This window comes from Hemiscyllium ocellatum, chromosome 23, assembly GCF_020745735.1.
Source record: "Hemiscyllium ocellatum isolate sHemOce1 chromosome 23, sHemOce1.pat.X.cur, whole genome shotgun sequence".
In the NCBI taxonomy this organism is placed as follows: Eukaryota; Metazoa; Chordata; class Chondrichthyes; order Orectolobiformes; family Hemiscylliidae; genus Hemiscyllium; species Hemiscyllium ocellatum.
Genome location: NC_083423.1, coordinates 28,878,783 through 28,906,578, shown reverse-complemented (window position 1 = coordinate 28,906,578; position 27,796 = coordinate 28,878,783). Strand labels below are relative to the sequence as shown.

Sequence of the window (27,796 nt, the reverse complement as noted above, 5' to 3'; positions counted from 1 at the left end):
CTAAAAAGAGAGCTCAGAAGAGCCAGGAGGAGACATGAGAAGTTGTTGGCAGATAGGATCAGGGTCAACTCTAAGGCTTTACCTAAGTACATCAGGAATAAAAGAATGACGAGAGTTAAATTAGCGCCAATCAAGGATAATAGTGGGAAGTTTTGTGTGGAGTCAGAGCAGATAGGGGAAGCACTAAATAAATATTTTTCGACAGTGTTCACTATAGAAAATGAAAATGTTGGCAAGGACGATATAGAGATATTTGCATCTAGGCTAGAAGAGATTGAGGTTCACAAGGAAGAGGTATTAGAAATACTGCAGAGCGTGAAAATAGACAAGTCCCCTGGGCCGGATGGGATCTATCCTAGGATCCTCTGGGAAGCAAGAGAAGAGATTACCGAGACTTTGACATTGATCTTCAAATCATCATTGTCTACAGGAATAGTGCCTGAGGATTGGAGGATAGCAAATGTGGTTCCCTTGTTCAAAAAGGGTAGTAGAGACAACCCTGGTAATTACAGACCAGTGAGTCTCACTTCAGTTGTTGGCAAAGTGTTGGAAAAGGTTATAAGATTTATAACCATCTAGAAAAGAATAATCTGATCAGGGACAGTGAGCACGGTTTTGTGAAGGGTAGGACGTGCCTAACAAATCTTATTGACTTTTTGACAAAGTGACCAAACAGGTAGATGAGAGTAAACCGATTGATGTGGTATATATGGATTTGAGCAAGGCGTTCGATAAGGTTCCCCACAGTAGGCTATTGTACAAAATGCGGAGGAATGTGATTGTGGGAGACAGAGCAGTTTGGATCAGTAATTGGCTTGCTGAAAGTAAACAGAGGGTTGTAGTTGATGGAACATGTTCATCTTGGTGTCCAGTTACTAGCAGCATAGCACAAGGGTCGGTATTGGGTCCACTGCTGTTCACCATTTTTATAAATGACCTGGATGAGGGCTTAGAAGGGTGGGTTAGTAAATTTGCGGATGACACTAAGGTCGGTGGAGTTGTGGATAGTGATGAAGGATGTAGTAGGTTGCAGAGAGACTTGGATAGGATGAAGAGCTGGGCTGAGAGGTGGCAAATGGAGTTTAATGTGGACAAGTGTGAGGTGATACACTTTGGACGGAGTAATTGGAATGCAATGTACTGGGCTAATGGCAAGATTCTTGGGAGTGCAGATGAGCAGAGAGATCTTGGTATCCATGTACACAGATCCCTGAAAGTTGCCACCCAGATTGACAGGGTTGTTAAGAAGGCATACAGTGTTTTGGCCTTGATTAATAGAGGGATTGAGTTCCAGAACCAGGAGGTTATGTTGCAGCTGTACAAAGCTCTGGTACGGCCACACTTGGAGTATTGTGTACAGTTCTGGTCACCGCATTATAAGAAGGATGTGGAAGCTTTGGAAAGGGTGCAGAGGAGATTTACTAGGATGTTGCCTGGTATGGAAGGAATGTCTTATGAGGAAAGGCTGAGGGCCGTTCTCTTTAGAGAGAAGAAGGTTGAGAGGTGACTTAATAGAGACATACAAAATAATCATAGGGTTAGATAGGGTGGACAGGGAGAGCCTTTTTCCAAGGAGGGGGATGGCAAACACGAGGAGACACAACTTTTAAGTGAGGGGAGATAGGTATAAGACAGATGTCAGAGGTATTTTCTTTACTCAGAGAGTAGTAAGGGTATGGACTGCTTTGCCTGCAACAGTAATAGATTCGCCAAGTTTAAGTGCATTAAAGTCATCATTGGACAGGCATATGGACATATATGGAATACTGTAGGTGGGATGGGCTTCAGATTAATATGACAGGGCAGTGCAACATCGAAGGGCCTGTACTGCGCTGTAATGTTCTATGTTCTTTATGTTCTATGTTCTATGTCAGGCTGTGGATATCACTGTCAAAAAGTGTGATGCTGGAAAATTGTGTGGTGTGGATATTACTGAGCTGTCCTTCAGGCTGCTGATCACAGAGAGAGCTCTGTGTATTTTTGGAAGAAGAAACACAAGATCCTCTTATCCTGCTCCATGAAGCATACTCTGGACCGGATGATGATGTTGGAAGATGAATCAGTGAACTCTGGTTTGAGTCCTGTATCTAAACTGTAGGCTATTACATACTGGTTAGTGCAGTTGTTGAAATACAGACTTCTATTCCTTTTCGTCATGTATCTCAGCATTGCCTTAGAGGAACTAGTGCATCACCTCAGATAGTGCTCCCTGCATAAGGCTATGGATCTTTGTGAAGCCGAGGGTAATTAAAAGAATCGCAGCCTGTGCGATCAGAAACACAGTCTAATTTCATGCTACATCCTTGAGGTTAGACTTTCCAACAGTACATTTCAGCAGAGGGTGTTATCTGATTAGTATTTACAAGCAGCGCCTCATGTTTTGCTAACCGTGCAATCCCGTGTGGGGTTAGCTACAGGATTTGCGAAACGGACCGTGGAGCAAATCTCACTGCGCTCAATGTAATTGGAAACCTACAGTTTGCCTTGGGTCCCTCCCCAATCAGACAGCGCCTTGACTGCAGCCTTGTTATTTGCTCTGACAGTGAGGAGCATGAGCGTATGTTTCAGCTGTCACAGGGATCTGAAGGAACGGTTTGAGGAAAACCCTTTATATTGGGAGGAATTACGAAGACAATGAGCTTCTCAACGAGGTGTTAAAAAAAACACCATGCCATGGTCAATTGTTTAGCGTTAGAACTGATTAACTACAAATCAACTAGTCCCCAGCATATTCAAAACAGTTTGCTGCAGAATACTCTTCTGATCATAGGTAGGTACTGATTCAGTACTGTATTGTTTTGTTTTTTTAGAAATGCGGGAGGGAACACATTGATGTTCTAAAGATACAAACATTTGCAAATTCAAGCTTGACTGTTCAATGATACTATGATGATATCAGTTATTATAAATGGTAATAGTTCATATTTAACTATTATCAGCACTTTTTAAACTCAGATCATTTAGAGACTGGTATAAATCAATATTCTTTGTATCCTTCATTATGGCATAGATATGAGATTAGAAGTTCTATCAGACGTACGTCTTAAAATATAACAGAAGAAATTTGAAGTCTGATTCATATAATGTTCAGAATAGATTATTGAAATGTATTCAAATTTTGATAATACTTTTCAGGTGTGTGTACATGTTTGATCACGGATGTCTTACAACATCTCTACGTAATGTTTCACAAATATTCCACGGAGCATGGTTTAGTTTACATATGGACATGTATATTTTATTCCTAAACAGTGATGTCATTTTATCATGCTGTCATCTCTAGCAGTTATCATTATTGAATGGGAGAGAATATCAATTAGAATTCTGTGTTCACTGCACTTGGTTTTATTCAGGAACGGCAGAAGGATATTCGCCAAGTAAAGATTGTAAATTGTGATTTGCCTTCGCTCCATCACATTTTGCTCTTAGGTTCAAAAGATTTCAATTTTTTTAAAAAGGCGCTTTTACCTTTTTATATATTGATAAGGTGAGGTTCATGGTTCTGGAGTAATGTATTACCACACGCACTTTTTTAAAACAATTGTAATTAATTGAGTAATTCCGCTAGTTGACATAACCAATTTGTGGTATGAATTTCTTCCAGTATGTAAATAATTAGTGCCATTTTTTATTGGATTTTGCGCTATATTTGTAGCTGGATACAACAGTGCTAATTCTATATGGGTGATGTCATAAATAGTGCAAGCAAAGCTTGTGTGGTTTTTAAACGTCAGGGAGATTAAGTTACTGCTTTTAAGTCCCCACCAGATATTGGTTTGCGTGATGTGCAGTCTTCTGTTCATTTTTCGTTAAATTGTTAGATGGCAAGCACAGTATGGGAGCAGTTTAAATGAGAGCAATAATTAAATGATGTAAAGATACATGACATCAGATAACTAATGTCATTGTGCTAGAATGTTGGAGGATATCCCATGTGCCATATGCTGTATCATTCTGACTCTGAGTGATCATTTCAGAAACTAATCCAAGAGCACCTTTTGTCTATTTTATCAATGCCTTGTATTAACTGCTCCATTACCAAACACAGAGATTGGAATCATTCTAGCATTGTTCATGTTTAATTCCTTGACATTTCCCTTTGCTGATCCAGCCAGATAATCTGCTGCTGATCATGAACTGGGAGTGGGATAACTTTGAGCATTGAGTCTCACCGCCAGACCCTGCGCTCTCATGACTTTGGTTGATGCGAAAGGCAATGTTGACCCAATAGGCCAGAAAACTTTAACATAAGACCATATCCAATATGACGAACCTTATTTATGGCATTGTTAGATTTTTACGCCACCAACTGTTTAAATGCTTTTAATTTTATAGTATCAGACAAAAAGTAAACACAAAGGGTGGCAATTCAGCTCTCCTTGAGTCTGCCTCTCTGTCAAAGAGCAATCCAGTTGGATGCACTTTCCTGCTAATGTTAGTTGGTATTTTATTAATCTGTAAAAGATTATGTCATTTGTGACATTTTGCTTAGGGACATTTTAGCACTCTAGCAGGGGCAAAAACCTAATTGGACAAATTCAAACATGGAGTTGGAAGCATGTTGAGCACTGATTTGGCAGGTGAAGACACATTTAGGAGCTTCAGAAGAGAGAACAGTGAGAGATGACAGAATATGGCAGGATTTTTTTCTTTTAGTGAGAGTGATGACGGATGTTTAGACAAGAGAGAGGACAAGTACTTGAGGAGAGGGAACCATGAATATCTTAGCCACTATTGTACCCGAACAAGGAATTGATTGATCATACCTTCATGGTAGGCAGAGCAAGGGAAGAGGAGGTATGTCTCAAACAAGTTGCGTTGAGAAAAGACATGGCAGTAACTTAGTAAGAGAAATAGAGGCTTGTGACTGATTGCATAAAAACTTAAGAAGATGTAATTTGGTGGGTTAAGGGTGATGTAATAAGGGATACATGTAATATAGGTGCATATCATAAAATGTATGAAATACGGATATAATAAAGTTCATTCCACTTTATTTTTTCTTATATTTGTCTTGTTACTGAGCTGTCCTTCAGACTGCCAATCACAGAGAGACCTCTGTGTATTTTTGGAAAAAGAAACATAAGTTCCTCTTATCCTGCTCCATGAAGCATACTCTGGACCAGATGACAATGTTGGAAGATGAATCAGTGAACTTTGATTTGAATCCTGTATTTAAACTGTAGACTACTATATACTGGTCAGTGCAGTTGTTGAAGTACAGACTTCTATTCCATTCTCTGAGAGCAATTTATTGTCATGCATATTTCTATATGAAGATACAGTGAAATGTTTTATATGTCGCCATACAATGGTGCCTAAGCTAATCACAGAAGTCATAAATACGAAGAAAGAAAAAGTAAAAATTCATCACAATTCAATTAACGGCTCCTGGGTTCAGGGCACACTGGCAAACTGAGCCAAGACTGCCAAGCAGGGCAGAGACAAGGTCTCCATGCAGGGAGTAGATCTCCATGCTGGGCTCTTGGAAGACCCAAAAGCCATCTCCATGCCAGGAAAAGATCTCTGTGCCAGGACTAGACCTTCACCCTGGGCTGCTGGAATACCTGAAAGCTGCTGAAGAAGATCTCCATTCCGGAATGAGATTTCTGAAAAGACTGCCATGCTAGGTCGAGACTGCCCAACCTGGACAAGACCACCACACTGGGAGACTAATATGGGAAAACAGCCTGTTTAGAATTAATATCAGTGAAGCAAAATTATGCTGGATTTCTCAAAACCACTCATTAAGCCAATGATACTGTTTTCACTGATTTGTGTAAGTGAAGAACAGCAGCGATGGCCAATCCAAGAAGGCACCATTTCCCTGGAGGTGCCAGCAAACCAAGGGTTAGACATATTGTATACCATATTATTTTTCAAAGCATTTAGCTATGACCTTTGCAATTCCTCAAATCTACATCAGTATTTTATGACATTTAGGCTCCTCTGTGAAATAACAAAATCATTTTGAAAGAATTACAAGCAATCTTGGTCTTTTTTTTCTATAATCAACTTCTAAAGGCAGACACTTCCTTGAGATTCTACCTCATTAAAACAAAATTGAGTAAACTTTCAAATGTAAACCAGAAATGTTTTTTCTATCACAAAGATTCAGTGGGCATAATGAGGGAATTATCATAATTGTCAGAAGTACGGGGACCCTTTGCAAAATAATATGCATCAACAAGCTGAGTTTGCAGTTTATGAGCTGATTATGTTAGAAATCACAACAGTAAAGGACATATAATCTGAGATTAAGCAATGATATTGTAACATCATCAAAGTCCTTTGCTCGAATACTCTCTTGCATTGGGTTTTGAATGTTTTGACATCCTGTCAGCCCCTAGAATACTATGGCTTCTAACATATAATATTTTGTAGATTTACTGTTTAGAAGATATATATTTTCACTTTCTTAAGTTTCTTTTATTTGAAAAGGCATTGTTGCAGTTAATGAAGAGGTGTTCATCTGCCACTTGAGCTGAAATTTATTTTACAAGGAACTTAAATGGAATTTTCAGGGAGAATTATTTTGATTTTGCACAGAAGGCTGAGCAAGAAGATTCTCTAATAAGCCACAAAACTACAAGAGAATTGCAGATGGTTAAAGTTTTCAAATAGTCCTATGAACTTTCTTTATCTGTATAAAATCTGGGATTATAGCAGAATTAGAAAACCAGTTCACTGAAGACCATCTAAAATGTTTCTCCTACATCTGCAGACTCTGTTTTCATTTATATCACAATATAGCATGTGGCATCAAAATGTCTCAAATTATTAGCTTAAACTTGGCTGCTTCTCATACTGAAATGATGTTTGTTGTGAAATATGTGTGTCCAACAATATATTTAAGTCAATTATAGCTCTGTAATGATTCTCAATGTAAAGAATGCATTATGCAATGGAGTGTACTCTATTCATATTTGAGAAGGGAAAAATCTATTTTGTCTGTGAATGAATGTGGTTTTTAAAAAGATGTTTCATGGAGCTTAAATTCCACATGCCAAGATAGCAAAGAAAGATCAATTCTGAAGCCAAAATGTAAAGAATTACTTAATTGATCATGTTATGACTATGCAAGGCAGGGACTCTGTTCATGTTAACATAGTTGCTATAAGCCATATTGGTTTTTTATACTTTTATAAACTCAGTACTTAGTAGAGCAATTATTTTCAATACCATGCGAGTAAGAATGCAAAACATTGCTATCATTCAATGTGGATATTATCTGTAGAGTAAACTGTAAGCGAGTTTTGAGAAGATTTGTAGCTCAGGTTGAGATTCTGGATGTAGCTTTGCTCACTGAGCTGGAAGGTTTGTTTTCCGATGTTTCGTCACCATACTAGGTAACGTCATCAGTTAGTCTCCGGAGATGGGAGATGGGATGGCCCACTTTTTATTTATGTGCTTAAGTTTCCTTGGCTCGGTGATGTAATTTTCTGTGGTGATGTCATTTCCTGCTCTTTTTCTCAGCGGATGGTAAATGGGAAGTTTCATGCCAAAAACCTTTACTCATTAATGCAACAGATCATGAATGGACAGACACAGTATAATAAGCCATAGACATTAGATAGTGACAAACACTGAAAATGAAAAAAAAACTAGACCTGCAGAAAAAAAGCTAGACAAACTCACACAAAATAACGACACAGACACCACAGAAGCATGGATAAAAAAAACTTATCTGACTGACCCTTAACAGACACCGAAAAAGCTGTCTTCATAAGAGGATTAAATTACAACTTCCAGGGTGCGGACAAGAAAGATTTCTTAGCAACATTACGAACAACAAACTCACAGAAGAAACCCAGCAACCCATCAGACAGTCGCACCAACATGAAACAGCAAATTGGAAGGAAACAGACTCAAAACACAAGAAAGGAAAACACTAGAAGGACTAAAAAAAACATTGTTATCCCACCCGCAGACAAAGGACGCTTGACAGTCATTTTAAACCAAACAGACAACATTGAGAAAACAAGCACACTGCTTGCAGATACCAACACTTACCAACAGATGGTGATAGACCTGACCCCCATAACTGGTGAACTGAATTATAGTCCGACTGAAAAAGCTTCAGAAATCTGGAGACATAAATAAGATAGACTTCTAAAAAATGAAACCAGATCCAACACACCACGCTTCTACGAATTACCCAAAATTCACAAACCAGGAGCCTCCCTCAAACCCATGGTCATGCTACCTGGAAACCAATTTACAGATTACCCAAGGAGCTACACCAAAGATTAAAATGCTTAGTAGAAGACTCATGCCACTCCATCCACTCCACCCAAGAATTCCTGAAGACAGTCAAAGAACTAAGATAGAAGAGGATGAAATAATGGTCTTCTTTGATGTAAAAGCTCTATTCACATCCATCAACATTAACCTGGCCAAGGAAACATTGACTACACTATTAGAAGACCCAAAGACACAAACACCAAACACCACCAACTTCATCAGCAATCGTCAAGCTAGTGGACCTATGCCTTACCACCCACTTCACCTTCAACAACAAAACCCACAGACAAACCAACAGAACATCCATGGGATCTCCAATATCAGGGTTCTTAGCAGAGGCAGTAATGCAGAGACTTGAGCAAACAGCTCTGCCAACCATCCAACCCAAAGTTTGGGTCCACTATGTGGATGACATCTTTGTCATCACTAAACGAAACAAATTAGAGGAAACCTTCAAGACCATCAATAATATCCTTACTGGCATAACATTCACTAAAGAGGAGGAAAATAATAACAAACTGCCATTCCTAGATATCACAGTAAAGCGAACAGCCAATGTGGAACTTCAAACCAACGTTTACAGGAAAACAACACATACGGACCAAATACTGAATAACAAAAGCAACCATCTCGACACCCACAAATGAAGCTGCATTAGAACATTATTTCAAAGACCTATACAAATACAAGCAAAACTAATGTCAATTACAAATTACTACGCAAGGACTGTAACAAAGACTACATTAGACAAACAGGCAGAAAAGTAGCCAATTCTCAGGGGAACGTAGCACGAACAACCAAGTTTCTGGTATTCATTCTGGCACTAATGCAACGAGAGATATGTCAGGTTCCAAGAGATAATTGTGTTAGGGTTCTCTAGTCCAAAGTACAGACAGACGTTTCTGTGGCCAGTAGTGAAAATCAGAAAGGTGTGTTGCTTCCCTGGTGCTAGGTTCAAGGATGTCTCAGAGAGGGTGCAGAATGTTCTCACGGGGGAGAGGGGCCAGCAAGAGGTCATTGTTCACATTGGAACCAACGACATAGGAAGGGAAAAGGTTGAGATTTTGAAGGGTGGTTACAGAGAGTTAGGCAGGAATTTAAAAAGGAGGTCCTCGAGAGTAGTAATATCTGGAATACCACCAGTGCTACGAGCTAGTGAGGGCAGGAATAGGAGGATAGAGCAGATGAATGCATGGCTGAGGAGCTGGTGCCTGGGAGAAGGATTCACATTTTTGGATCATTGGAATCTCTTTTGGGGGAGAAGTGACCTGCAGAAGAAGGATAGATTGCACCTAAATTGAAAGAGGACTAATATACTGGCAGGGAGATTTGCTCAAGCTGCTCGGGAGGATTTAAATTAGTAAATCCTAGTGGGACCCAGGGAGTTAGTGAGGAAAGAGATCAATCTGAGACTGGTACAGTTGAGAACAGAAGAGAGTCAAACTGTCAGGGCAGGCATGAACAAGGTAGGACTAATAAATTAAACTGCATTTATTTCAATGCAAGGGGTCTAACGGGGAAGGCAGATGAACTCAGGGCATGGTTAGGAACAGGGGACTGGGATATCATAGCAATTACAGAAACATGGCTCAGGGATGGGCAGGACTGGCAGCTTAATATTCCAAAACAGAAAGGGAGGCAAGAGAGGAGGGGGAGTGGCATTTTTGATAAGCGATAGCATTACAGCTGTGCTGAGGGAGGATATTCTTGGAAATACATCCAGGAAAGTTATTTGGGTGGAACTGAGCTATAAGAAAGGGATGATCACCTTATTGGGATTATATCATAGACTCCCTAATAGTCAGAGGGAAATTGAGAAACAAACATAGACTGAGACTGCCATAGTTGTTGTGGTTCTGTTCGGCGAGCTGGGAGTTTTTCTTGCAAATGTTTTGTCCCCTTTCTAGGTGACATCTTCAGTGCTTGGGAGCCTCCTGTGAAGCGCTTCTGTGCTGATTCCTCCGGCATTTATACTGGTTCGAATCTACCGCTTCCGGTTGTCAGTTGCTGTCCGCTGCAGTGGCCGGTATATAGGGTCTAGGTCGATGTGTCTGTTGATAGAATTCGTGGATGAGTGGCATAAATGCTGGAGGAATCAGCACAGAAGCGCTTCACAGGAGGCTCTCAAGCACTGAAGATGTCACCTAGAATGGGGATGAAACGTTTGCAAGAAAAACTCCCAGCTCGGCGAACAGAACCACAACAACGAGCACCTGAGCTACAAATCTTCTCACAAACTTTGAACTGCCATAGTGTTAAGGGTTAGATAGAAAGGAATTTGTTAAGTTGTACAAGAAAATTTTCTGTGGATGTGGATGTACCTACTAGAGAAGGTGCAAAACTTGACCGACTTTTGGAACATAAGGCAGGGCAGGTGACTGAGGTGACTGAGGTGTCAGTGGGGGAGCACTTTGGGGCCAGCGATCATAATTCTATTAGATTTAAAATAGTGATGGAAAAGGATAGACCTTTAATGTAAAAGGGGAGGCCATTATGAATGTGAACAAATCAATATAGTCTTACATATTTTTCCATGCTTACAGCAAGAGAAAAAGTGAAACTATGTAGAACATGTTTATCGGCAAATTGGATTACACAGGGGCCTCATTTTAATTATCTCAATGTTTTGCGTAAAATAAATTTATGGGCAGCCCCATTAATTTGACTTATTGTGATTTTGTCGTCTAAGTGGTTAGCACTTTACTGATATTATTTGGCTAAACATTTGTAGGTATAGTGTAAGTCCTGCTATCTGTAAAATTGAAATAGACATCCCAAGCTAGTTAGCTAAAGCCGCATTGGAGAACATGAAGAATTATTTATGTTTAGTCAAATTTCATAACGTTTGTAATGACAAATACAGAGAGGACTCCTGACATCACAAATTGAGTATTTGGGGCAGATTTGAAAGTTCTGCAGGTAATGGTTAACATTTCTATAGCAACTCAGTATCACAGGTAACTGAGCATCTACAGCAAGGCAGATGGCAGTAGCCTGAGGCCCAAACAATCTGTCATTTATAGGTTCATCTGCTATTGTAGAGTGATGAGGTTTCACAGTTCTCAAGCTGTCAGATGAAATAAAATCTCAGGGAAAAAAAAGAGGTGGGTTGTAGAGACAAACCTTGAATGATCATCTTAGCTTCCTGTAAGATCACGTCTCCAATCTGCAATCCTCTGGCCATGAGCAAAGTCAAATCACAGCGTACATTTGTGATAATCAGAGAAGCTTGCTTTCAGACTATGCCACTGTTGCTGTTCTAGGTGCCTTAAGCTGGGCAAGGAAATCTCCACAGAAAGATATTAAAAATCTCATCTTTGAAACTGCTTTCACCCTGCATCACTGACTTTATAGAGCTGGATTAACTAAATAACCGAGAATGTTTTAAGTTTGAGTGAATCACTTTTTTCTTTACCTGCCGTATGAAAAGACCACACATTTCCTTGTCCAGTAAAGCCACAGGATATCCCACCCTGTTTGCACTGACAGAAATTCTCAGTGTAAATCAGCTATCTCTGCTTTGCCCACACAAAGAATATTGAGGCAAATTGATGCACTTTCATTACCTTCCCAAATAAAATTGACAAGGTCAGCAAAGGTTGAAGATTGATGTTGGAGCATTTCTGAGTTGTATGGTTCAGAATAACCCAAGTAATAACATTGTGGTGCTAGAAAAGCACAGCAGGTCAGGCAGTATCCGAGGAGCAGGAGAGTCAACCTTTTGAGCATACGCCTGGTATAGAGCTCAATGCTGCCTGACCTTCTATGTTTTCCCAGTGCCACACATTTTGATTCTGATCTCCAGCATCTGCAGTCCTCACTTCCTCCAGATAATAACATTGTCCATTAATCCATCAGCGGTGGATTGTTGGTAGTTTTGCACAAGGACAGAAAAAAAAGTCCTGTTATTTTGATCCAAACTATCTGCAAGCAGGCAGGTGCCTGGAAAATTCTGGTAAACGTCAGTTGCAAGTTAAGCAGAAAATCAATGTGTCAAATTTAAAGGGGAAATCATGCCTTAATAAGTGTATATGTTAAGTAAAAGAAGAAACCACAAATACATTTAGATTTTAACATACTTTTAGGATTCAGATGTGATTTCATAAACATTGTCACACAATCCCAGCTGCAAGATAATAGCACAATCTTGGGGCACATTCCCTGCCATCTGTTATACTTTAGCACTGTCACAGATTGACATGACAATCTTGCTACCTCCTGATCATGATTTTTGGTATTCTCTTCTCTTTCAGCTTTGGTGATGTTCTTTACTTTAGACCTTTTTCTTCCTTTAGGTTTCTCAATATAAATAAATGACTAGTGTCAGCAAAGCTTTTTTTAAATGGGTATTTTGTAATACTATGAACCCAACAATATGGGAGATATTGTAATTGTGATCTTATAATCCTAGCGGGAACTTATTTAGAGCCTGAATTACAGCATTAGGGTGACAATGTTGCAGTTTTCTATGTAACGTACTCAATTGAAAAGGCAGGCTCATAAAATTAGCGTTGTGTTACATAAATCTATCTTGTAGGTAAGTAGTTGCTTCTTTGATATTAAACCAGATCCAGTATGGAGCTCAGAATTCAATTGAAGACTCACTGTGTGGTTTGCAAAAGGCAAAACAAATGGTATTAGGAATGAAGGACTAAAAAGTGAATACGCTGATTGTTACACAGCACTGAAGTACTTAGTGTAGATTGGTGGATTTAACATTGAAGTTATTGCATATGAATGTTGTAAAATATTAATCTTCTTATTTTCCATGTCGAACAAATGAATGGAATCGGATCTTGTTATAAATCAAGATCTTAAATAACAATGGTGGCTCTGAAATCTGCTTACCATATGTTGCCTTTAATTCAAACTCTGCTCCACAATCAAACCACCCAATTATGATTAGCCAGCACTTTTTTTAGTATCCAGCGAGCTACCTAAGCACTATTACTCTCAATCATCCCTGCATATTTCTGTTTAACTCTAACACACTTACAAGGGTTTTATTTTCAATTAAGTCAATTAAAGAACTTTATCACTAATATCTACAAATGCAACCAATTTTAAAGGGTTAGTGTAATTTATGAAGAGCATAAAATATTGTATGCCACTAAAAGATGGATAAAAGCTGTTTCCCACACGAACAAACTGACCCATACATAAAATTTCAAAATCTAATTAATGTTGGCATGAGTGTCCATGATGTTCAAGCAGGTGGTGACAATGTCCACTAAATATCATTTCAAAGAGAGAGACAAATATTTATGCTTCAAAGCCAGGAAACCAGCAAATGTTTACATTTTTCATTCACAATATCCCACCACTGGTGTGGTCGACAGAAACCATGTTCTGTTTCAAGTTTTTCCAGGAATGGACCTTGTCTGTATACAATGAAGATGGCAAACAGCTGGAAAGATTATTTCAAAGTAAGACTGGTAGAAATCACACAAGAGTTAATTTTTGAAAGCCTATAGTCCTTTGACTGGATCAAGATAATTTTAGCTTCATCAGACAATGTAAAATGGAATCAATTCCAACAGTAAGCAATATTTAGTGAAATTGATGTTGAAAGTGTGGTGCTGGAAAAGTACAGCAGGCCAGGCAGAAATAGATGCAACTTTACAGACCCTGGTACTCCATGTATAACCATGGAATCCAAACATCACAATTATTGCCTTTCTACTATTTAAGCTCATTTTAATCAGCAAGTTATATAGTGCTTTCAATTTAATAAAATGTCTCGTATTTCATGTAATCATTATAAAACAAAAGTAAGGTACCAATCTATGTGAGGAGCTACTTAGATCAGATAGCCAAAGGCTTGATTTAGGTTTTAAAGAGTATCTTGAGAAGGAAAACAGGTAGAGAGTTACATTGAAGGTAGTCCAGAGCTTGAGGCCTAGGGAACAAAGGCAGGGCCAGCAACGGTGGAGCAATTAAAATCTAAAAGGGACAGGAAGCCAGAATAAATGGAATGCCAAAAATAGCTGAGGGTTGTGTGTTTGTAGGAGTTTACAAAGTGACAGTGAGATGAGGTCATAGAGGAATTTGAAAACAAGGATAAGAATCTTAAAGATCAAAACATTGCTAATCTGACAGTTAATGCAGATCAAGGATGACAGGAAAAAAAGATTTAATGCAAATTAAGACATGAGTAGCAGAAGTTTGGATGGCTACAGGTTTATTGAAGGGAGAATGTGGAGGCTCGGCAGCAATACATTGGAGAGTCCAATTCCAGAGATAAGAAAGGCATGAATAGAGGTTTAACCGAGACAGGAACCAATCAGTTAGGCAAGTTTACAGAAGTGGAGATTGCCAGTCATAGAAATAAAAATCTCCATTGGTTTAAATTGATTCTCCGATGGATTTTAAATTAGTCACTTTTGTATATAAAAACATAGGCAGGATTTCTTGGAGATCAGTGTTTCGTTATGTTTGAATACACATGTGGGGAGGTTAATGTATTCATAGCATTTTAAAGTGTTTCAATGTGAATGTCAGACTGGGAACTCACTCACATTTGGCCCACAAAAGGTAACCTTTTTTAAAGGATATTTTAAAAATGAATTTAAACGAGTTTAGTTTCTCTCGAAATCTTGCAATGTGATGGTATGATTTTAAAGCTATCAATCTAACAGTTCTCATTTGATTTTCTGCAGCTTATTCTGATCTGGCATAACATTGAAAGTTCACAAAATGGCAAAATTATTTCTTCTTGCTATCCTGGGGATCTTTCTGGAGTCCAGCAAAGGTTTCAGCCATCAACATACCTTGCCACGTGTGTACCTCACATCTGAAGGTAAGTGCAACAGTAAAAATGTACCCTTCTATGTCTGATACTGTTAAATATCCACTTCCTGATGTTCTGGACATTTTATTTGTAAGGCAGAAAGTTTCAGAAAGAAACTGAACAGAGCTGTCTCTATGTGATATAGAATGGTCACATCTGTAATTGCATTATTGTGGAAATGACTGAGGCCATGCAGAGTCCTTTTTTTTCAAGGTTGAATAAGGAAGTTCTTCAAAGGATAGACAGATTCCATATCTGTTTGTAAGGAACTGAATGTGTAATAAAGTTTGTTCAATGAAGACAGCTTATAAACAGTATCAATGTTTTATATTACATTTCTTCAATCATGTGTAAGTAGATCTCATATTTGCTTAAGAAAACAGAAGTTGCAGGTTTGAATATTTGGGAATTTTATGAGCAGCTGTTAAATTCTGTGCACTAGAAGACAGAACATCTAAACTGAAGGAACAATATGCATTTATTTTCTTTTATTACAGAATAATATATTTACTTACTTCCATTTGAACATCTTTTTGTCGTAAATAGTAAGTTAACTAAGTTAACATATCTGGCTCAACAATAAAAGAAAGACATTGTACTTGAGCCTGGAAAGTGGCAGCATTAAAACATTGATAATTTAGTGAAGGGAGGGAGGAGACAAGAGCTCAGATCCTGGTCTGATTTATTTAAAAGGTTTTCTTGGAAAAAGTTTTGTTATTTCCAGGCCATCTGAGGGAGGGAGGGAGGGTCATTTGTCAGGAGAGATGGATGGAGATGGTTGTTTCTTTTAACTGCACAACTCATGGTGTCATGACATTGGCAGTGTCTGTGATGAGGTCAGTGAGATTGCTCCATTCTAATCTTCTGCTGGAGGAAGATACAATAACATAGATGCAAGAAGTTGAAAACTACAGACAAGAAAAGATAATGAAGCTTAGCACCTTGCTAAATGCACATTGCATTAAGAGGTTCCATTCTCTGAATCGTGCTAAATATTGTATTTGTACCTTTGCACTCTTCCCTTGGAGAATAGTGAGAAATAATGGCAAAATCGATCAGCTAATTAACAAGATGATCTCACACAAAGTCAGTGATACATTCTTAGTCATAACCATCTTTACCCTGTCATCTGAGTGTCCTGTAAAGAGGGCTGAAAGAATTCACAAATGAATAGCCATCAAATGAACTCAATGATCTCATTGAACATCAGCCCAGAATTTGGAATATGAACATTAATCACAATTCACACAAAGTCAGATTGGAATGTTCCTACACCTTCTCATTCAGAGCTAGAAATTCCACTAATAAACAAAAACCATCATAACTTCTTTTTGTCAAAAAGTGTTTTTAATGCAAAATTAACATTTATTGAAATCAGTTGACTGTTGGCTGTAAGTTAGATAAAAACAGTAAATTGCAAGGAATGCAAAGTACTCCACTCATGTCAGCAATGTAAAACATTAAATATTGTGTTCTCTACACTTCCTCTGAGGATCTGGCAGTGGTGTCACAACCTTCAGTACAAAGGCATTCATCGAATGTCAATTATGAGACTGCTAACAAACTCTGCCCTTCTGAAGTCCTGCAGATTGACGTTTCCAGTCCTTGTGTCAATTGGGAGAAATTTGAGCTAGCAAACTTGAGAATGTTAAGAAAAGAGCAAAATATGTTGAACAGGAGTGCATATATCATGCTTCCCTGTCATACCCAATGGTCCATGACTCTGACTATTAATATCCTGTGAACGAGAAACTGAACTCATGGCTATAACTGGGGTAAATAAATCAGGAGAGCAGTTGCTCCACCCACAGGTGTGAACTGATGTAACACCCAAAACTAATTTAAGGTTCAGGTTTCAGACATGTGGGCATCCTACTTCAGCTCAGTATACAGAAGGGAAGCTAATCAAGCTGTGCCAGCCATTAATTAATGCATCATTTACTCTAACTTTAAAGGAATTCATTTACATGTTATTACGTAACTTGATCTCAATTGATACTTGATTGGGTGATTAATCTTGCTTCTAAAGCAGCTGTCTCTTTAATTCAAACAGTAATTTCTGAGCTAAAATAGCTTTGAATGGTGAAGTAAATGCATCATTATTAAGTTTATAGGAGTGAATTTACTGCCATAACCAAAATGAAACCAACACTTTAATAGCTTGATTCTAATTGTACATTTTTTTCTTGGTTAAATTGCCCTTTGAAAGTACACCAACAGCCAACTACAAGATGTCATTTCAGCCTCTGAAAGTTGAAATAACTTTCCTTCTGTAGCTAATGTGTACTTGGGGCGATTGCTCACTTTTCATTTGCTGCAAAGTTTTAGCAACTTGCCAACACAGTCAGAGGTAGCATTCTAGATAGTTGGCAATTGATAAAAGCAATCTTAAATGATTTGAGAGTATCAGAAGAATCTAAGCTTGACTTAATGCTTAAAATCAGGTTTTGGGCAGGGTACAGAACAGATTTACTTGAATGGTTCCAGAAATGCTATAGTCTTGTGGATAGATTGAACAAACAACAATCTCCTTTGAGCATGGAAGATTAGGAAGAGATTTGATAGAGTTGTTTAAAATCATGAAGTTGCGAAAGAAAATTTCCAAAGATTGAAGTGTTGGTAACCAGAAGGAACAATTTAAAGATCATCAGCAAAAGAACCAGAAACAAAAAAGAAAACTTAATTTTGCAATGAGCACTTAGAATTTTGAATTCACCATCTCATAGGGATGATAAATGCAAATTCAGTGATATCTTCTAAAAGGGAATTTGATTAACATTGAAGGAGAAAAGATACAGGGATTGATCAATAGAGTGAGATGATCTCTATTGTTCTTTGAAAGAGGTATTGCAGGCTTGACAGGCCAATGGCTTCTTCTGCGCTTTGCTGCAGTACTCTACTATTGTATGAACATTGTTACATTATTTAAATACAGTTACTGCTCTCAGCACCACATAACAGGCATGAACTAACTGATAATAAGGATCAATAGTAAAATAGGAGGTGCAGGATAAGAGGGTTGTGTGATTGATATGGTATTAAAATCACTTCCTTGCATCCTAGCGGAATTCAATTAAATGTACAATATTACAGTTGAATAATAGTCAGTGAGTAAACAGGTGCAAGGTGCAGACCTTTGTAAATGGTGAAAGAAGAAAGATCAGCATAAATGACCGGATTTGTCAATGTCAAGCTTTATGACTCCGCAAAAAAACCCAAATGGTTTTCAGTTGCAGGTGCTGCTCACAATGCGGTAACTCCAGGTGGCCCTCGATCTGTAGTTCATTTGTGATAGCTAAGTAAAAGTGTCTATGAGGATAATTATGTATGTTGCAAATGTATTCACTTTCTTGGGTTTGTAAAGGAGAACCAGTTTTAAAAGCCTGTGTAGCCATTCTTAATGATTATTTCACAGACTGCATGATATTTTTTTAAACTGCAAGCCATTCCCAGACCCTTTATAACTCTGTGATGGAGCACTGTTACCTGATGAATAATGTTGCCATTAGCACTTGAACAGCCAACATTAAACAGATCTGCTTCATATTACCACATGTCCATTTATTTCTCTAAAGGCACTTGTCATACCAGAGGGTCTTTATGAGTATGTCACAGAAGTTTAATTTCTGCACAAATATCAAATTAGGAAAATAGTCAAGGGTCATACAAATTGCATGATATTTTTCAGTTTCTCCCATTAATCATTTAACTCAACCAGCCCTGAGAAGGTGGAAGTTCAGAGTTATTAGTAATCTGAATGCATAGGTAAACACAAGGAGTAAGTTTTAATTGGAAGCTCAGCTCCCATCACTTAAATATTCAACTTCCATATGGTTTGTCAACTGTCAGACAGAGAGAGAGATTACCCACAAATGATAGAGTCAATCAGGTCTAATGGTTGTAGCACTGATCTCCATGACCAAATGGTAGGATAATAAGACATTTGGCAAGTTCCTGCATTTCCTGTAGGGTTGAATCTTGAGTGAACTCATGACCGTCTGGTCTCAAACCTGAGACTCAACCAGCTGGTGGCCCCCATCTTCCTGTTTAATCTAACCAAGCTTAATCTTTGGGTTCAACTTTGAAACTCTCCCAGCATGTTTTGGCCTAGTGACAACACCTTTTAAGATCATACAAAGCATTGATCCTTTTTGCTACATACTGCATTATTAGCCAAATATAACAGAGAAGCATAATGATTTGACAGTTCTGAGAATTGAAATGAATAATTTTCTGATTCTCTGATGTATTACATTAAGCTTTTGATGTCTATATCCAGAGAAAGGAAAGGTCAAATATTTGGCTTATTGAGGGCTTCCTGTTGCATTAGAATTGATTACAGTGAAATAAAAATAGAACTAAGAATTTTCAGCAAAATGGTTCTTTTTTAATCGAACATGTACTGCTGGCTAAAAATTATTTTAGTTAAACTTGTTATTGCAATGATTTATGCTGATATTTTCCATTTTGCAATCTAATGTAGTTGTGAGCATGTCCAGGGCTGATTGACCGTCAACTCCCACCAATGAGAACGTTTATGAGATCGATCTCCATCACAGGCCTTGACGTTGATATCCTATCATGCCGGAAGTGGTCAGTCGGAAGTCAGCAGCTTCTGTGCCTCAGAGATTGTCACTGGTGGCTGAGACTTCAGGGAATCGAATAGCAAGAAGGGAAGTCTTTACCCATAGGGTCTCCAAGGAGAGGGGATTGCAGGGAGAGTAGATCTGTGGGGGGGCTTCAGGACAGAAGCTTTCAGTGATCACCACATTGCTTTCAGCCCTGCCCATGAACAGGCCACATGGAGGCTGTTCACCAACCAAGCAGCCAAGTTGCCCTGCCTTCAGAAACCAGCCACATTTCCAAGCAACCATGAAGGCCTCCAGTGGTGAGTTGAGGCGCTTAAGAAAGTGGTTGATGGCCCACTTGCTGGCGAGCCAAGAAGTTCATCCATGGCCCTTTCTCACCCAGCACCTAATTGCTGCAATGCTGAGAAAAGGATGAATATTTCTACAGGGACAATTTGTCAAGTTAGTTTCCTTTATCACCACCTTCCGCTCCATCTGAAGCAATGGGGAAATGGCACCGTCAGACCCAATGGGTTCAGGTACTTGCTTCCTTTTTATCCATCAATCGAAAGGGGAAATCAGGACTATAATTTGCAGAACAACTACTTGCAGAAAATTCCTCTCTGCACTACTTTGACATGAGCATTCACAGTTTGAACATCTGCATATGTAAAGTCTTGTAACAAATTTGATTGATTCATTTCAAAATTTTCTGATTCAGTATGTAGATGCACCTACTAGAGAAGGTACAAATTTTGACCGACTCTTGGGAAATAAGGCAGGGCAGGTAACTGAGGTATCAATGGGGGAGCACTTTGGGGTCAGCAATCGTAATTCTATTAGTTTTAAAATAGTGATGGAAAAGGATAGACCAGATCTAAAAGTTGAAGTTCTAAATTGGAGAAAAGCCAATTTTTATGATATTAGGCAAAAACTTTCAAAAGCTGATTGGGGGTAGATGTTCACAGGTAAAGGGAAAGCTGGTTAATGAGAAGCCTTCAGAATGAGATAACAAGAATCCAGAGAAAGTATATTCCTGTTAGGGTGAAAGGAAAGGCAGGTAGATATAAGGAATGCTGGATGACTAAAGAAATTGAGGGTTTGGTTAAGAAAAAGAAGGAAGCATATGTCAGATATAGACATGATAGATCGAGTGAATCCTCAGAAGAGTATAAAGGAAATAGGAGTATACTTAAGAGGGAAATCAAGAGGGCAAAATGGGCTCATGAGATAGCTTTGGCAAATAGAATTTTGACGGTATTAGGCAAGAACTTTCAAAAGCTGATTGGGGGCAGATGTTCGCAGGTAAAGGGATGGCTAGAAAATGGAAAGCCTTCAGAAGTGAGATAACTAGAGTCCAGAGACAGTATATTCCTGTTAGGGTGAAAGGAAAGGCCGGTAGATGTAGGGAATGCTGGATGACTAGAGAAATAGTGGGTTTGGTTAAGAAAAAGAAGGAAGCATATGTCCGGAGAGATCGAATGAATCCTTAGAAGAGTATAAAGGCAGTAGGAGTATATTTGAGAGGGAAATCAGGAGGGCAAAAAGGGGACATGAGATAGTTTTGTCAAATAGAGTGAAGGATAATCCAAAGAGCTTTTACAAATACATTAAGGACAAAAGGGTAACTAGGGAGAGAATAGGGCCCCTCAAAGATCAGCAAGGCAGCCTTTGTGTGGACTTGCAAGAGATGGGGCAGATACTAAATGAGTATTTTGCATCAGTATTTACTGTGGAGAAGGACATGGAAGACATAGAATGTAGGGAAACATATGGTGACATCTTGAAAAATGTCTATATTACAGAGGAGGAAGTGCTAATGTCTTGAAGTGCATAAAAGTGGATAAATTCCCAGGACTTGATCAGCCAAACCCTAGAACTTTGTGGGAAGTGAGGGAAGAGATTCCTGGGCCTCTTGCTGAGATACTTATATCATCGATAGTCACAGGTGAGGTGCCGGGAGACTGGAGGTTGGCTAACATGGTGTCACTGTTTAAGAAAGGTGGTTAAGGACAAGCCAGGGAACTATAGACCAGTGAACCTGACGTTGGTGGTGGGCAACTTGTTGGAGGGAATCCTGAGGAACAGGATGTAAATGTATTTGAAAAGGCAAGGACTGATTAGGGATAGTCAATGTGACTTTGTACATGGGAAATCATGTCTCACTAACGTAATTGAATTTTTCAAAGAAGTAACAAAGAGGATTGATGGGCACAGAGCGGTAAACATGATCGATGTGGATTTCAGTAAGGAATTCGACAAGGTTCCCCATGGGAGAATGTTAGCAAGTTAGATCTCATGGAATGCAAAGTGAACTAGCCATTTGTATATAGAACTGGCTCAAAGGTAGACGACTGAGGTATGTTTTTCTGACTGGAAGCCTGTGACCAGTGGTGTGCCACAAGGATCGATGCTGGGTCCACTAGTTTTGGTCATTTACGTAAATGATTTGGATCTGAGCATAAGAGGTATAGTTAATAAGTTTGCAGATGACACCAAAATTGGAGATGTAGTGGACAGCGAAGAAGGTTACCTCAGATTACAATGGGATCTTGATCAGATGGGCCAATGGACTGAGGAGTGGCAGATAGAGTTTAATTTAGATAAATGCAAGGTGTTGCCTTTTGGAAAAGCAAATCTTAGCAGGACTTATACACTTAATGGTAAGGGTAAAAAATGAGGTCTGCAGATGCTGGAGATCACAGCTGCAAATGTGTTGCTGGTCAAAGCACAGCAGGTTAGGCAGCATCTCAGGAATAGAGAATTCGACGTTTCGAGCATAAGCCCTTAGTCCCTAGGGAGTGTTGCTGAATAAAGAGAACTTGGAGAACAGGTTCATAGCTCCTTGAAAGTGGAGTTGCAGGTAGCTAGGATAGTGAAGAAAGCGTTTGGTATGCTTTCCTTTATTGGTCAGAGTATTGACTGCAGTCATGTTGCGGCAGTACAGGATATTGATTAGGCCACTTTTGGAATATTGCGAGCAATTCTGGTCTCCTTCCGATTAGAAAGGTGTTGTGAAACTTGAAAGGGTTCAGAAAAGTTTTACAAGGATGTTGCCGGGGTTGGAGGATTTGAGTTATAGGGAGAGGTTGAATAGGGTGAGGCTATTTTCCTGGAGCATCAGAGGCTGAGGGGTGACCTTATAGAGGTTTATAAAATCATGAGGGGCATGGATAGGATAAATAGACAGTCTTCTCCATGGGGTGGATGTGTCCAGAACTAGAGGGCAGAGGCTTAGGGTGAGGGGGAAAGATATAAAAGGGATCTAAGAGGCAACTTTTTCACGCAGAGGGTGGTATGTGTATGGAATGAGCCGCCAGAGGAAGTGGTGGAGGCTGGTACAATTGCAACATTTAAAAGGCATCTGGATGGGTATATGAATAGGAAGGGTTTGGAGGGATATGGGCCATATGCTGGCACATGGGACTAGATTAGGTTGGGATATCTGGTCGGCATGGACGGGTTGGACCAAAGGGTTTGTTTCCATGCTGTACATCTCCATTACTCTATTTGCATGAAAATGTATTTGCTCCAATCATGCAATCTTTATAAAAATTGTACCTTCTCATCAGTTGCTTAAGTGTATTTTTGATATCAAAAACACTCAGCTCGAGCATAGATTAGCCTGGTTATGGAAAGGTTTGACCTCCCAGTTCTCCATTCTGGTGTTTTACCCATTCAAATGAAAACAGTGTCAAAACGATTAACTATATTACACGTTGTCATAATGGCTAGCAGCTTTCGGTTAGTGAAAGTAATCAGAAGGTATTTGGCTTTGATGCTTTAACCCACACTTCCAATATATCAACAGAATGGAATCTTGTTTCCCTGTTCTGGACTATAGTGCGACCAAAGGGCAGCAGATCAAAAAGTCAGCTTATTGTTTAAGAACTTCCTCCTCCACAGAGCACACAATGCTACATGCACTGACTGCACAACTTCAATACAAGGGAATTGTTGAATAAGAGCACACAACACACACAATAGGAACTTAACTCATACTCAAACTCAATTCACATGGGAAACTTCCACAGAAGGGACATGTGATATGGAGGGAACAAGAGGAACTTGAAAATTTTATAATGATCCTTTTTAGACAGAAACATATATTTGTTGTTGCAACTTGAATCAAAATAATTAGAATTATTGCATCCGTTTTTACATCATTTGAAAACTTTAATGCATTAAAATTTGATGTGTGCTCAGGACAGTCAAATTCAGTTCAAACACTGGTGTATTACTGCACAGATCTAATATGTAGTTGAAATTGTTGTGTATGACAGGTACGAGTGAATTTAGGCTTTCTGAGACAAGACCATTTGAAAAATATATTTCTACTCTGACACTCAAAGTTATTCCAGGAGCATTAATGTTTCCAACAGGGTCATGCAAAATTCAGTCAATCCTGCTGATGTCTCAGTATTAATAGCCAGAATTAACCTACATCAAGATATCTTCAAATACATTCTGTTCGCTATGCATGGATGAGTTAAGATAAGTGCAGCCAAATGTTACATTTTTCTTGCCTTAATCATCTTTGTCAGGATGTTTAAGGCCATTCCATTAAAGATTTAAACAAGCTAGTGTACAAAGTATCAGTGCTTCTTATGGGAAATGCACTCCACTTCTTTCCAAATTCTTCTGAATGCAAGAATCACAGGTGGCTTCTATTTTGATTTGGAGGTGCTGGTGTTGGATTGGGGTAGGACAAGCATCTAACTAAGAACATCTCCACTTTTTGCCTTCAAGCAACTGCCAAACCTTAAACAGACCATTGTTCACAGCAAACTACCCAGCCTTCAGGACAACATCAACCACAACACCACACAACCCTGCTACAGCAACCTGTGCAAGATACGACAGATCATTGATATGGATACTATCATCGCATGTGGGAACAGCACCCACCACATATACAGCAGATATTCATGTGACTTGGCCAACGCTGTCTACCTCATGTGTAACAGATAAGGATCCCCTGAGGCTTGGTATATTGGTTAGTCAAAGCAGATGCTACAATAACATGGATATTGTGCAAAAATCACCAGGCTGGAATGTTCTCTCCCGTCAGGGAATACTTCAGCTGTCAGGGATATTCAGCCTCTGATCTCCGGATAAGCAGCCTCTAAAGTGGCCTTCGAGATACATAAAGCAGAATTTGATGACTAAGAAACTGATGACTAAGTTCTATACCCACAAAGACGGTCTCAACCGTGATCTTGGATTCATGTTGTCCTGCATGTAACCTCATCATACTGTTCTATATCTGTAAAAGCTTCCTTACTGTCCTGTTTTGACACCATCACCTTGATAACATGTTATGATCTCTCTATCTTACTTAGTTTGTACAGTTTTGGACTACTTGTTATTTTGGTTAGATCTTTGCCATGCAACGTTTATACCTATCAGGTTATTCTAGCCAATTGGTTTGTCTCCTATGCTACTCTACATTTAATTTTTTGTAATTATCTCTCTGTCTCAATTAATTGGATTATAGGTCATCCCTTCACTTGCTATTCAGCTGGTGATGCTTTACTCACACTGCCTAACACTTTTGATCACCTGCAGAGATTTATTATTCAGCCAGTTGACACTCCACTCACACCATTCATGTGAGCTTTTAATCTCCCTGCCTGTAAATTCTGTGCCTGTGTGCTTTTCTTAACTTCACCTGATGAAGGAGCAGCACTCTGAAAGCTTGTGATTTCAATACACCTATTAGACTATAACCTGGTGTTGTGTGACTTCTGGTTTATATAATCCAAACTACAATATTTCAACTGATATGAATAAAGTAATTTCTCTACAATGGATCTCACAACTGAGTTAAACTGATTCCAGTGTTAAACCCCATTGCAGAAATTCAGTGCACTATTTAACTCAATGATGCATGTAAAGGATGTATAGCATTGTTTAAGATACTTATATAACATTTCACTGAAATGAAAGTAAGATTGCTATGGGAAGATATTATAAAATGTTAAGACATAGGTTCAAGAGGCACAAGGAGCTTTTCTACCTAATGGCTGTCATTCAAATAAAACACTTAAAACCTTCTCAGTCATATCAGTGTTCTTTGTGAGACTTAAGTGGTTAACATATCTGCACAAAATTCAACCAAGTAATTCATTATATGTAAAGTACCTTGAATTCTTTTATGAGAACAGTGATAATTGCACTAAACTTTGTCTTTAATTGCATGAAAATATCACTGGTACAAATATTTTTATGCAAAGGAAAATTTTATGCTTTTGTATATTTTTTTCCCTCATTCCTGAAGAAGGGCTCATGCCCGAAATGTCGATTCTCCTGCTCCTTGGATGCTGCCTGACCTGCTGCGCTTTTCCAGCAACACTTTTTCAGCTCTGATCTCCATCATCTGCAGTCCTCACTTTCTCCTATAATTTTATAATGCCAAAATTCTACAATAATTAAATCATACCCAAAATAGCAGCTGGAGGGTCTGCAGTTTACTTGAGTCTTTACCAAGAAGTACATCAGCATCAGCTATTGAATATGCATTTTGAATTGTTATTTCAATTTAAAATCATAAGTTATCGATTGGCTAATATTGTCATTAGAACATACTGATTTTCCCTCCATTGGTTTGTTTCCTTTCAGTCCAGCTTTTTATTAATGATGCAAAAAATCAGGTAATTCTGTTCACTGAGATAAGCACCCATTAAGAAACCATGGGATGAGTGTAGCTTTATGATTGGAAACCCAAGGTTCAGGTCAAATGGGGTTCCTGACCCAAATGAAGAGGGGGGAAAGCTGCTCCTGCTTTTTTTCAACCCCTCCCCCTCAACCTTTGGTTGGTCACAACAAACGTTGTTATGTTTAGCATACGGCCAGCACACTTCAATTAAAACACTGTACTAGGTTTTCTGTCTTAATTCTTTCAAGGAGTGTTGTTGGTAGGTCTGCATTTGTTGCCCATCACAAGTGCCTTTGAATTGAACGGTTTGCTAGACAAGTTTAGAAGGCAATTTAAGCGTCAAGCACATTTCTCTCTTGTTCACATGGAGGCTAGATCAGGTAAGAATGGCAGAGTTCCTTCTCTAATAGACACTAGTGAAGCAAGTATATTTTATAATAATTGACAGCTCCATGAGCATTATTTCTGAAATTAGCTTTGGACATTAAACATGCACTCACAGACCCGGAATAAATTGAAATAGAACAGTATCTGTTACAGAGTGAAAAATAAAGGCAATGCAGTTATACAGAGTCCTTGAAGGGTCATTTTTTTAACCTGGTTTAATTGTTGACTAATGTACATAACAGTGACAAAATCTATAGATATCTTATGTATCTCAGTAAATAGTTTTTTAAGCAATTTGTTTTTACAGAGGATGCTGTATTTTTAGATCATGAGATAAATTTTTAAGAAAGAGAAAGTCCTCTAGCTGTTTCTTAAAATCCCATTTCCTTATCTCTGCTGTGCTGCTAAAATATAGTCATGAGTTGGACGTGCCAATGTTGGACTGGGGTGTACAAAGTTAAAAATCACACAATGCGAGGTTATAGTCCAACGGGTTTATTTGGAAGCACAAGCTTTAGGAGGGCTGCTCCTTCATCAACGCACAGCACTCTGAAAGCCAATGCTTCCAAATAAACCTGTTGGACAATAGCCTGGTGTTGTACAATTTTTAAGTGAAATATAGATTAATGTACATTCCTGAGTCTTGTTCCATTGTGTTTCCTATATGGCAGGATAACTTTTCATCTCCCAATATATGAACTTTTTATTGTACACTTGTGAACTAAAACGTAGGGATGCAAAGTTATTGGTACTGACTCCGTTGTCAGGTTTTTCAATAAAAATATTAATTTCAGTGCAGACAATTTTGTTTATTCAATGTAAGTCTCCCAAAGCCTGCCTCCCACTGTGGCCAAGTGATTATTGCAATTGTTTTAAGGTCATGTTTCTTTCTTTGTAAAAATAATTTTAATCCAAAAAAGGTCTCAGGTATAATGATTATATGATGGTAATTAGAAGTTAACAGTCAATATTCACCATGACTATAACAGTGTGAGGAACACAGTCAGCTAAAACGGTCAATTGAAGGGAACGGCAGCCTGCTGTTGCAACGGAGAGATGATGTTTTAGCAATGGAGAGAGAGTTAAAAATCACACAACACCAGGTTATAGTCCAACAGGTTTATTTGGAAGCACTAGTTTTCAGAGTGT

General features: G+C 38.7%; 1 protein-coding gene across 2 annotated transcripts in view; it reads left to right on the top strand.

Moving 5' to 3' along the window:
- sema3c (sema domain, immunoglobulin domain (Ig), short basic domain, secreted, (semaphorin) 3C) overlaps positions 1–27,796 on the top strand; it is a 171,232-nt gene that overhangs the window by 12,199 nt on the left and 131,237 nt on the right. The window contains exons 1-2 of one of the 2 annotated variants that reach the window (XM_060842839.1): positions 2,582–2,770; positions 14,904–15,043. In XM_060842839.1, the coding sequence (XP_060698822.1) occupies positions 14,941–15,043 (103 nt within the window). In that variant the 5' untranslated portion in view covers positions 2,582–2,770; positions 14,904–14,940. Of the gene's footprint in view, positions 1–2,581; positions 2,771–14,903; positions 15,044–27,796 lie in introns of those variants that run through there. The other variant, XM_060842840.1, reaches the window with a different exon arrangement.